The sequence below is a fragment of the Geospiza fortis genome, unplaced genomic scaffold, assembly GCF_000277835.1.
Source record: "Geospiza fortis unplaced genomic scaffold, GeoFor_1.0 scaffold217, whole genome shotgun sequence".
NCBI lineage: Eukaryota > Metazoa > Chordata > Aves > Passeriformes > Thraupidae > Geospiza > Geospiza fortis.
In genome coordinates, this window is record NW_005054392.1 from 1982880 (window position 1) to 1994264 (window position 11385).

The following is an 11385-nucleotide window of genomic DNA, read 5'->3' on the forward strand; positions in this document are numbered from 1 at the left end:
ATGTAACATGTGAGAGCAGTTAGGCTGACTCGTGTAACTACATGTAAAAGGCACTGCCAAAGCCCAAACTCCCTAATGGAAGCAATGTCCCCGTGGCATCCCTGGCAGTCCAGTTTCTGCAGCTGACAGTGAGGCAGCTGTCAGATGGAGCAGTTGAAATGTCTTTCATCACATTTTTCTTGTTAAGCAAACATTGATAAAGGGCTTATTATGCCTGCTCTACACAAGGAAAAAATGTTTAGGAATTCAAATGTTTAGGAATTCCTCTGTCTGGAAATACTGCTAAGCTGCTGAGTTTCTATGTCTACCTTTTCCTCCCATGCTATCTGCAGGCATTAGTGTATTACAACAAAAACAAACAAGCAAGCAAGCAATCAGAGAGCACAAACAAGAAGCCTGCAGCGCTGCCAGATTATACAACAGTGATTCCCACTGGGGGTAACTTGGACAACTTGCCCGATGGAGGCAGCAGGTCTGCTGGGAGCACTTGGAGGCTCTCCCAGGACTGGGACAGAGCAGGACAGGCAGCCTCTATAGGCAGCTCACCTGCACCCAGCGCAAACTTTCCCTCCTGCTGCCATCCAGTCCCTGGCCACTGCTGCCACAGAAGCAAGTAAGAATGGAGTGACTCCCAGCAGCGATCAAAAACAAGTCTTTGACTCAAATAATTGTCATGGAAAAGAGAGTGGGTCGCCCTGCATTTGCTTGCAAAATACCACATGCATCTTTGCCATGTAAAGTCCTGGTTCCTACTGTCACAGGCTGCAAAGAGCTGCCATGGTTGTTTTCCTCTCCACTGCTTCTCACCATAATTTGCTTATAAGTTACAAGAATGCAGCGATGCCGTGTGTGTATGCCCAGTGCCCTAACTTTAGCTGACAGAACACACACTTCGAACCCTCCCCTTCAGTGTGCCTTCTCTGCTAAAAACCTGTGCTTATGAACACAGGGAGAGAAGGAAAAGAGGGACAGGGAAGAGAGAGAGAGACCCTGTAAGTGAATGGGTAAGGAATGTGCATGGAGCTGTGCATGGATAGATGTCTGATGTCTCAACTATTTGTTAAAGGCAAAAGCAATGCTTCCGACAGACGGCCCTCCCCTCGCCTGCAATAGGCTCCCCAGAATAGCAACAGCCTGTGTCACCGCAAAGGGCAAAGCCTTCTGAAATAGCAACAAAGTTGTTCACGAGCCACTTTGTGGTTTGCATTTGGTTTCAGCCAGCTTCGGGAACTTGTTGCCATGAGGAAAACAACCTGCCCTTTCCGGGCCGGCCGGGGAAGGAGCGCGGCGCTGTGAAGTGCTCCCGCCCAAGGTGCGAAGGGGCAGTGATGGCACCTGGGCAGAGCACGGAGGACTTCAGCCAGCAGAGCCAGGCGATGGGAGCAGGGGAGGATGAGGAGCGCGGCCGGGGCTGCAGCCGCTGCCGGCTGCCGGCTGCAGCAGGTAAGGAGGCAGGAGCTGAGTGCCAGCTGTGGCAGCTGCAGCTGCCCGCATCGCTAATGCTCGGCCCCACAAAGCTCAGGGACTCTCGGGACGTGCCTTCTCAGTTTCTAAAAGTGCAAGAGGGGAACATAGGAGTAAGGACGGGGACTGCCAGCTTGAATTTTGAATTAATTTTGAATGCGTGATACTTTCCCTAAAAGGCCTTGGTCCCTCTGCTCGTGTAGGTGCACTCTGTTGTGTAAATAATTTTCTTTTATGAAGATCAGCCATCTGAAAGATAGGAGAACCTGCTGCCCTCTGACAACAGTGATTTGGTCCTTGCACACTCGGGGGCAGTTCAGCCCTTTCACCGGAGTGAGTGGAGGGAGTCCAGGCAAGCACTGCACCTGTCCATGCAGGAGAACAGCTCAGGGTGGGGAGACAGGGTCTCCCTCCTGTTTTTACTCCCCTAGCATTTCAGGAAGAAACAGGATTTCTGTGCTGACACCCTCAAAAATTAGCTGTAACATTTATTCTGCAATAAGTTTTAAGTGCAGAAACTGCATTTCACAGCTCTTCATCTTTGCTGTCCTACCCAGCCAGTTTTTCAGTTGCAGCATGGTTTTGCATTTTCAAACACTTTCCCAGATGATAAGATGAAGGGAATAATGCCCCACAATCATGATATTTCTCAGCCACAAGGCTTATTATGCCTTATTATAAGCTGTACCCAAACAGGACAGCATGGTCATAAGCCAGAAATGACAATGTCCCAAGGAGATGTCCCAGTTCACTTCGAGCTGAATGAACTGATTAATGCAGGAATATTCAGAAACCATAGGCACAAATGCTTTGTTGGAGTGTAATAGTGGTCTGTCAAGCAATGTTTCCTGATACTGGAATCAGAGGTTAGCCAAGAAGAGAAAGTCAGTAGGTGTGCAGACACATTTAACATTGCCTTTGGGACTGAGGAGAGCGGTGCAGATGGTTATAGGATAGTAATAAACAGGTAGCAAAGTTTCTGCAGCACATTGGTTAAGGTTAGAAGAGTATGTGCAAATTGCACATACCTTACCCTCAAAAATTAAAGCAGTAACCTGGGGAATATGTAATTACATAGAAATTAAAAGAACTTGTTGATTCTTACTAGAAACAAACGAAACAAAACCCAAATGCCATTTCATGTAATGAGGGGATAGGCTGCCTGTTGACATAATGAAATTACATAGCAGAGCAGTAAGAGAGGACATGGCCATGGTGGATCTGTCTGGGATCTGCATTCCCTGTCTTTCCATCATTGTCAGGGAGCTTTTGTTCATGACATTTGAATATTGTTTACGAAGTACATTATGGCTTATACTGTACAAAGTATTCAGTGCTTCCCACCACTGGAGGAGTTTAGATTAGTGGAACATTTGTTTCCTTCGACCTTCTCTTTTAGTTCAATTTACAAAGTATTTGTTTTGGGTTTGCCTTTCACACTTGGGTGGGAGGATTCCCATTTGTCAAAAGATTGTGATCCCACATGGCCCTGACACTATTTTTGGTAGGTCAGATATATTCTAGGTAATAGGAGAAATGCACCTACTGAGCAGCTACTGGATCTAAAGAACCCTCAGGTGTTGGAATAGAGCAACAGAGTAACATATATCTCTTTATACCCAACAACTGGATGAGATAGAGAAAGTGACTGTGGCAGCACAGCAAAGATCATGATAACATGAAAATGGGAAAATTACCTTTTATGAGAAGCAAACCCATTATTTAATTATGCAGCAATTCCCTATACATGCCATCAAACATTTATCCTAAAAAGAAAAAAATGATCCTGAGGTTATACACTTCAGCAAAATACTGTTTAATGACAATTTGGGAAATTTCAATACTATATGCCTTGAATGACACACTTTTTGTATGTCAGACAACACTCAGGTGGAAAACAAATATGTTACTAGAGACAGCTTAAAATTTTCAAATCCAGATGCTGTAGTTTTAAAATTTATTGTAGGTAAAAGTAGATATCATTATATTGAAAAAAAAAATATATTCCATGCTGTGGATTTATATCTAGGCAATGCATTCAACTCATTAGGGTTTTCTAACCTGTGCTTATTAACCAATGGTTGACAGAACTTGAATTCACTTTCCAAAGGTCTAAATAGGTCAAAGAAATTGTAGGGATTTAAAGAACTTTCATGACAGGAAAATACTTTCCTTCCCTTCCAAACAGAGATGTTTCTCATCTCAGATTAAATTAAAGTAAACAGAAGAAAGTATCATGGTGGAAGAGATTGTCGAGTCCCCTCCTATCAAAATAGATATATTTGCACAGGTTACATAAAGTAATCTCCCTATCCTCCTCCTAGTAGTTTTCTATATGCACCCTGAATGATCTCTTGGGAGAAAGCAATGAAAAACTACATCACAGAAATCTCAGTGTCTGGACTAACATGGAGCTTGGTACTGCCAAACTGAGCGGGAAAGGGCTCCTTTCCCATATCTCTCCCTCCCATTAGGTAGGTGAAGAGTGCTGTTTCCCAAATCAGCCTGCTTGCAGATCTAACCTGGCACTGATCATTTATCCATAATGCCCATAAGATACGTGCACAGACCAAATCCTCTGCCTTTGAAATGAATGTATTTTCCCAAATATGTGCTTGAAAGTGAGTAAAGGGGCGCACCCTTAGTACTTGGCCCCATCCAGCCTCATGGCCAGCACACTGTGCTGCTGTACTACAAGTGCAGTTGGTCTCCTTTTCAGGAACCAAGCATAAACACTTCCAACAAATGTTCTTAAAGATAGGTTTGTTTGCCAAGCTGGGCTGCTTTTTGACTTGAACAACAGTTGTAAGAAACCACTTTGTTTACATGGGAAACTAGAGAATAGACTTTCCAATCACTTGTCACATACCAGCCACACACTCATTAGCCATGGTGTTAGTGGCAGACAGGAGAAAATTCTCTGGTAGCTATCATTAAAATATTTTATTCCCCTGGGCTGTACACTGCCATATGCTCTGTTGGCATCTCATAAAAATAAGAGAAATATATGTATAAATATATAAAGAAGCTTTTTGTAAAAAAAAAAAGGAATGCCTAAGAACTGCCAGCAGCATCATTCAAAGTGAGACTTAAAAGGATTGTGAGTACAACTACTGGAACATTTTTTATCTGGAAATGTTAAAGCAAAACATATGCTGAAGTCAGAGGGAATTTTGCCTAGAGGAAGGTCATGAAGGGAAACTGAGCAGAGATTTCAAGGTTTAACTCAGCAGGCAATGGTGAGCAGGCAAGTTTTGGGTACACCAGTTAAAACAAAAGCTCATGGTGATATAACAATGTTTTTCAGTGGAATAGTGCCTGTGAGGGACAAGAGATACCAAGTTAACTACTGACTTTGTTGCTGCTAATGCAGGAGGACAATGTATCTCCCTCTGCATCACGTCAGGATCTGCTTTTCATTCAGGGGTGCTCTAGTTACAGCCCTCCACTATTTCTGTACAACTGTGGGATGTGTCACTGGACACATGAAGAAGGATACCAGCTGACCCAGTAAAAACAAAAAAAAAAAATAAACATGAAGACATTGATCAAGTTGCTCTACTTGGAGATGCAGTAAATATATGGGCTTGAATGCTTCCCTATCAATTCCCAGGTGTCCAAGCTCTACATCCAGCTTGTACAGACTCTCAGACGAAAAATAAATAACCATCTCAGTTTCTCTGATCTAAGGACCACAGGCTGATGTGAGCACAGTTTGGATTGTAAAGAACAGTGCTGGTGGTGGACTTTATCAAGATATTTGACATGACACTCTCATTCAGAAACTGAAACCATACAAAAATTACACTCCCAACATTTTAAGAATTAAGAACTATGCAGGACATGGACTTCAAAGTATCAACAGAGTACACTGTCCATGCTGCTGTGTTTCTGCTGGAGAGTCTTAAACTCAGTTTTTGCCCCTCTGTTACTTACTGTTCTTAGATTTTTGGAAGAAAATAATAACAGATTATTTAACAGGGTGATAAAGGTGATGGGTGATCAATAAATGGGACATGTCACTGGCTGAATGCAATTTGGATGCCTTGGCCTGCTGACTGCAAGTGAATGTGCCGTCTGGGGTTCCTCTATGCTAACTTTAGACATCTGCATCTGAGCAAGCCACACGGTTTCCTTTTATAGGCAATGGAGGGAAGTAGGCATCCGCCCTAATTCAGATGTCTAGAAGTGCCTATTCTCAAGTGGTTACAAGACAAATCTAGAGATGATGTAGATATTTCACAGTTAGGTAAGTTGAACCCTAATACAGACAAATGTAAAGTGATTTGCATTCCTCATTAGCATAAAACAAGGCAGGCCATATTTAAAGACAAGGCAGTGCCTTGGAAAGAATCCAGTCAGAAAAGAAGTAGGTTTTCCTGAATGATAACCAGAAGATAAGCTTCTCTATATGTCCGTGAGAATCCTTGGACAGATAGAGAGGGAAGTGTCCACTAGGAGTGGAAAAATTAATGTCAGGTTTCTCTTTGGCCCTGTGTAATCACTGCAGGAACACTGGGTCCAGATCACAATTTACTGAAGAAGTTGGTGGTCTGAAAAAGTTCAGAGAACAGAGGTTTGAATACTTAAGGAATTGGCGAACTTGTAAAGCCTCACAGGGTAAGTAGCTAAAAAAGGAGATGTCTGTGAGATGACCCAACGACAGGCTATAAGTCTATACTCAGTGAACACAGTTAAGTGTGGGGACATGGAGAATGGGATCTGATGGCTGGAAGCCAAGTTACAGAAATTAGGTCTAGAAATAATTTACAGATAGCTTACAGTGAAAGCAATTAACCATTGGGATGACCTATGACTTAAAGTCATTAGTTTTCAATCACTGGCCATTTTTAAATCAAAGCTGAATGTTTTAAATCACCCAGTTCAGATAAAACATAATTGAAGTGTGTCTGAAGGATCATGTTGTGCTGTTTGTGAGTGTCAGACTGGATGAACACAATGCTCTCTAGTCCATAATATATAAATTGAGGTAAAATCCTACATTAAATATATTTGGCTCAATGATGTAAAATATTCAAGGGGTATTCAAGAAAGCACAAACATCAGCACTGAACAGTAGTTTGGGCAGAGCACTGCAATCAGATTAGCAGCTTAGTTTCTGATATGCTCATTCCTTCAGCTCAACACTCACTGTGTTGTTATCAGCCCAGATTTCCAGCCAGGATTCACTGGAAGGGTATATTCTCCAGATACAATAATATGCAGCAAGTAAGCAACTCAAGAGTATAAATGGGAAGGAGAAATTATGTTTTGCAGTGATAAAACAAATACCGCATGTGTGCATTGCAGGATGCAGCACAAAGCAGCTTAGCTGTAGTCAGCAGTACTGAAGTACTGTTCAATGGGTAAATATGGGGAAAAAAATGGGGAAATACAGCAGGACCTAACCCATGCTTGTATTTAAAATCAGTGAAATGGTCTCAGATACTGCAGATATAAAAGAAGAAAAAACTTTAGAAATATTAACAGATCTGGACAACAACAATATAAAAAAGATTGTTCCATCACTGGAGCATTTTGCATATTTGTTTCTGTTATTTTCTTCATGTCCCATCTCCATTCCAAATAAATCTACCACCCGCCCCCCACTTCTGAAAGACTTTTCAAAATAATCCCATTCCCCCTGTGTCCTTATAGCCCATCAAGACAAAACCATGTGCTTCTCCCCTGTCTCTTATCTATCTCTGGTTTGCCAGCCACACCAGCTCAGCAGCAGAGTGAGTTGTGCATTTGGTGCCCGCAGTATCTCAGGGCTGCTGCTGTTTGGCTCAAAGTTAGGAGAGCTAATAGGTGATACTTAATAAACTTAATGAGCTTACATATCTCCCCTGACCCCCAAGGCATTGCTTATATTCACAGTTGTGCTGTGCTACCCTCCATAATAACCCATCTGCCTATGGAGTAGCTGCAGGGTGGGGTGGTGGAATTGTTTGCTTCTGGGAGTTGTTAGAAGAACAGAAGGTGGCTTGGGCTGCAAATGTGCCAGGGATCCTGCCAGCAATTTAGTAGGGTATGTGGCCACATGCCAGGGTCTGGGCCTGGGCTCTGGGACTGTTTACTTTAGCAGTGCAGATGTACTGCTAGGGCTGCTCTCCTTCTCTCTATTCAAGATTTGCTTTTGAAATGTAATATCCTCTATCAAATAGGGCTGATCCTCACCAATGTGCTCAAAATTATTGGCAACGAACTCTGAGCAGTCAGTGTGATCAAAGAGCCTTAATGCCTTAGAAAAATGAACTAAAAATAAACAAACTCTGTGTATCATTTGCAATTAGACCATATACCATTTGTTCCAGGAGAATTAACTAAATACGGACTCTGTTATGCTGCAAAAACCACCTCTCCTCTGACACGTCCCATCTCTCTAACTAATTGCAAAATCAGAAGTTGATTTACTCTTTTCCTAGTTGTGAGGCAGCCAACATCATGATGCGAGGAAAATCATGCTGGGAGGAAGAACAAGACCAACAATAACAAATTGATATATTCCTCAAGGTTTAGGGTGCAAAAGGCTTCACAGTTAGTAGAATATGATCAGTCAAATCTATCTTGTAACAATAAACAATGAATCACAATTGTATAAGATGAGTTTGTTTTAAAGTGGAGATTCAAGGGCATATGATCTGCGTTGTTTTCATCATCTGTTTCTTGTTCCTGACATTATGGCCGTCGAAAGCGATGCAAAATATTTGATCAAGATATTCCAAAGAATCTGAGTTTAGATGTAAGCAAAGCCCAGAAAGTTCGTAAGTTTACCTCAAAGATCAGTTTCCCTAGAATATTCCAGGTACCTGCATCAGCCTGATGCTCACTGGATAAGTCTCCAATTTGGCAAAATAAAAACAATGGTGCCAGCAGCCTTCATGTTGTCCTCAGGTGAAACAAAGGAAATAATAAGTGGTGAGGGAAAACTTGTTACTTATTTGAATCAAAGTTGAAGAAATTTGGCTAAGAAATTTATGCTTTCCTTGCTCATGGTACTCTATTTGGGTGGATGAGACTTTCTCAGTTTAGGAAAAACACTGAAAAATCTCAAGGCAAAAATTGCTTTCTCACCATTTGTTTTTGCGGTAATATTCTGAAGCAGAAGGTTTAATTATTTAGAACCTGATCAAAACCTTATTGACTTTTGATCAGAAAGATAAGGGACACAAAGGCATTAAAACTAAAGATTTTATATTCATTACTTTTTTTTTCTTTTCAGAAATAGCTTTTTACGTAAAAAGCTTTTATGTCGCCACTGCTGCTGGATGTGTATTGTACCTAACTGCTTTGCGTAAAAGTTACAGAGAGATTTTTTTAAACTGGTAGATCAAACAAAGTTATTATTAATTGTCAGAATGTTGCAGAAATCACTCTTTCAAGGTTTTTTATTTTATCCTCTTATTTCAGGTTGTGGAACATTCACCTTTCTATCTTCTGCCATTGCTGCCATAAGTGGACTTCTGATGGGCTATGAGTTAGGCCTTATCTCTGGAGCTCTTCTTCAGATGAGCACCATTTTAACACTCTCTTGCAAAGAGCAGGAAGTCATTGTAAGTTCCCTGCTTTTTGGGGCCTTATTTGCATCCCTTACTGGTGGATTTCTTATAGACAGATTTGGAAGGAGACTTGCTATTATTATTGCATCTTCTTTACTTGTGCTGGGGAGTCTGATTCTGCTGCCCTATGAATCATACGAGGTACTCATTGTGGGCCGGATTGCCATAGGTATTTCCATCTCACTATCATCAATTGCCACATGTGTGTATATCGCTGAGATTGCCCCACAGCACAGAAGAGGCCTCCTTGTGTCATTAAATGAACTCATGATTGTGATAGGCATTCTCTTTGCCTATATTTCAAATTATGCATTTGCCAGCATGTCTCATGGCTGGAAGTACATGTTTGGCCTGGTGATTCCATTGGGTGCTTTGCAGGCTGTTGCCATGTATTTCCTTCCTCCAAGCCCTCGGTTTCTTGTGATGAAAAATGATGATGAAGCGGCAAGAAAAGTACTGGAGAGGCTATGGGAAACATCAGATGCTGCTAAAGAGCTCACGTTGATTAAATCTTCCCTCAAAGATGAACATCAGTATAGTTTCTTGGACCTGTTTCGTTCAAAAAACAACATGAGGGCCCGAATGCTGGTAGGACTCACTCTAGTGTTTTTTGTGCAAACAACTGGGCAACCCAACATTTTATTTTATGCATCAACTGTTTTGAAGTCAGTTGGGTTCCAGAGCAATGAAGCTGCCAGCTTGGCTTCCACTGGAGTTGGAGTGGTTAAAGTGGTCAGCACAGTCCCAGCCACATTTTTTGTGGATCAAGTTGGAAGTAAAACTTTTCTGTGTATTGGCTCTTCTGTTATGGCAATATCATTGGTCACTATGGGCTTAGTGAACCGTAACATACATGTGAATTTAACCGAGGTCTGCAGAAGCCAGTGTCCAGAGGATTTCTCTCTCCAGAGACCAGGAAACTTCACTGTCACCAATGGGAGTCTCAAGGACCTCTTTGCTAGCATGGCTTCAACAGAAATATTGTCATTTGATGTACAAAGCCCAGATGTTGCCAGCACAGGAGAACTGAACAGGACTGCCCTGGCAGGAGGCAAAAGCACAACAGGGTCTCACGTGGAAAGTGGGGAGGTTCCTGTTGTCCTGAAATGGCTCTCACTGGCCAGCCTGCTTGTCTATGTTGCTGCATTTTCCATAGGTCTTGGACCAAGTAAGTGTTTAATTTTTTCTAACTGTTTGTAACTTTCATTATTAAGTGCTGGGATGACATGCCCGGTTTGGCATTAGGCAGTTCCTAAGTTGGGCAAAGCAGTGTTGTCTGCCAGTATGCACTGGTATTGTCACATACCATTCTGGTAGGCCTGGCATGTACTTTATAGGAAGAGGTCCTGCCCCTTAAGGCCAATGACCTGATCTCCCTTCTGTTCACTGTAATTAACTGTTCTCTCTTCAGTCAAGACCTGCTGTTAGCTTTGTACAGCAAAAGTATGGAGCCCCCAGCTATCTTTCCTCTTTCTAGTCTATTGTGTCCTTACACTGGGAAGGTTAAGATGTAGGCATTTGCTGCTGCTAGCTCCTAAACTCAAGGTAATGATATGCTCTGGACCTCTGTATGGCATGACATCATCAAATCCACAAAATACCAACCTGAGTCCTGCTGAGGATCTGTCCCTCTGACTCTAATAGTCTTCAGATATGGAAAACACATTCAAGGTACCATAATTCATGAGCAAGCCGTAGTACCATTGCCACTGCTTGGGTGGAACAGCACAAGTGGGAGGACGCAAAGGTGTGTTCCTGTACAGCTGACACTGTGCTGCCACATCTGCCATCACACTTGCATGGGTCCCGCTCTCTCCTGAGGAGAGCATGTCATTCCAAGGGACTAGAAATGAAGTCTCTCTGTTTTCTTTTGTTTTGTTTCAATAGCAATTGCATAATGTTGTACTTTGAAGGGTTTGACTTTTTAAGTCACTTTGCAAAACCCACATGCCCAGCCCGTTATTTATTAACAGACTTTATGTGCTCTTGCACTCTGCCTCAACCTTGCATTGCAAACAAACTGTACTCTTCTGTACTATTATGATAAAAAGCTTGCCACAAGGATACAACCCAGCAATTGTGCTAACAACAACTCCCCTGCAGTATTTATTTATTTTAAACATTGCTCACAGGGAGAGCAGTGTGAGATAAGCATTCATTGCCAGGGTTGCAAGCTTGACTGTGTTATTACAGCAGTATTCCTTCCCTTGAAGATTGTCTTGGGGCTGGATTCTGCTTTCTGTGACATAGGTTCAAAAACAGGGATGAAACCCTGAAAAGAAAATGTTACTTGAACTTTTGTTTGGGCGTTTCAAACATATATTTAATGACCCTTAGAGTGGGGTCACATGTTCAGTCT

At 42.2% G+C, this 11385-nt stretch overlaps 1 protein-coding gene across 2 annotated transcripts in view; it reads left to right on the forward strand.

Moving 5' to 3' along the window:
- Positions 1–1211: 1211 nt before the first annotated feature.
- The window catches only part of SLC2A12 (solute carrier family 2 member 12), a 30220-nt gene continuing 20046 nt past the window's right edge, over positions 1212–11385 (forward strand). For both annotated transcript variants that reach the window (XR_004082230.1, XM_005425660.2), the window contains exons 1-2: positions 1212–1443; positions 8878–10194. Coding sequence is in view for 1 of the 2 variants with exons in the window: in XM_005425660.2 (XP_005425717.1) it covers positions 1329–1443; positions 8878–10194 (1432 nt within the window). In the remaining variant the exon portion in view is untranslated. The remainder of the gene's footprint in view (positions 1444–8877; positions 10195–11385) is intronic.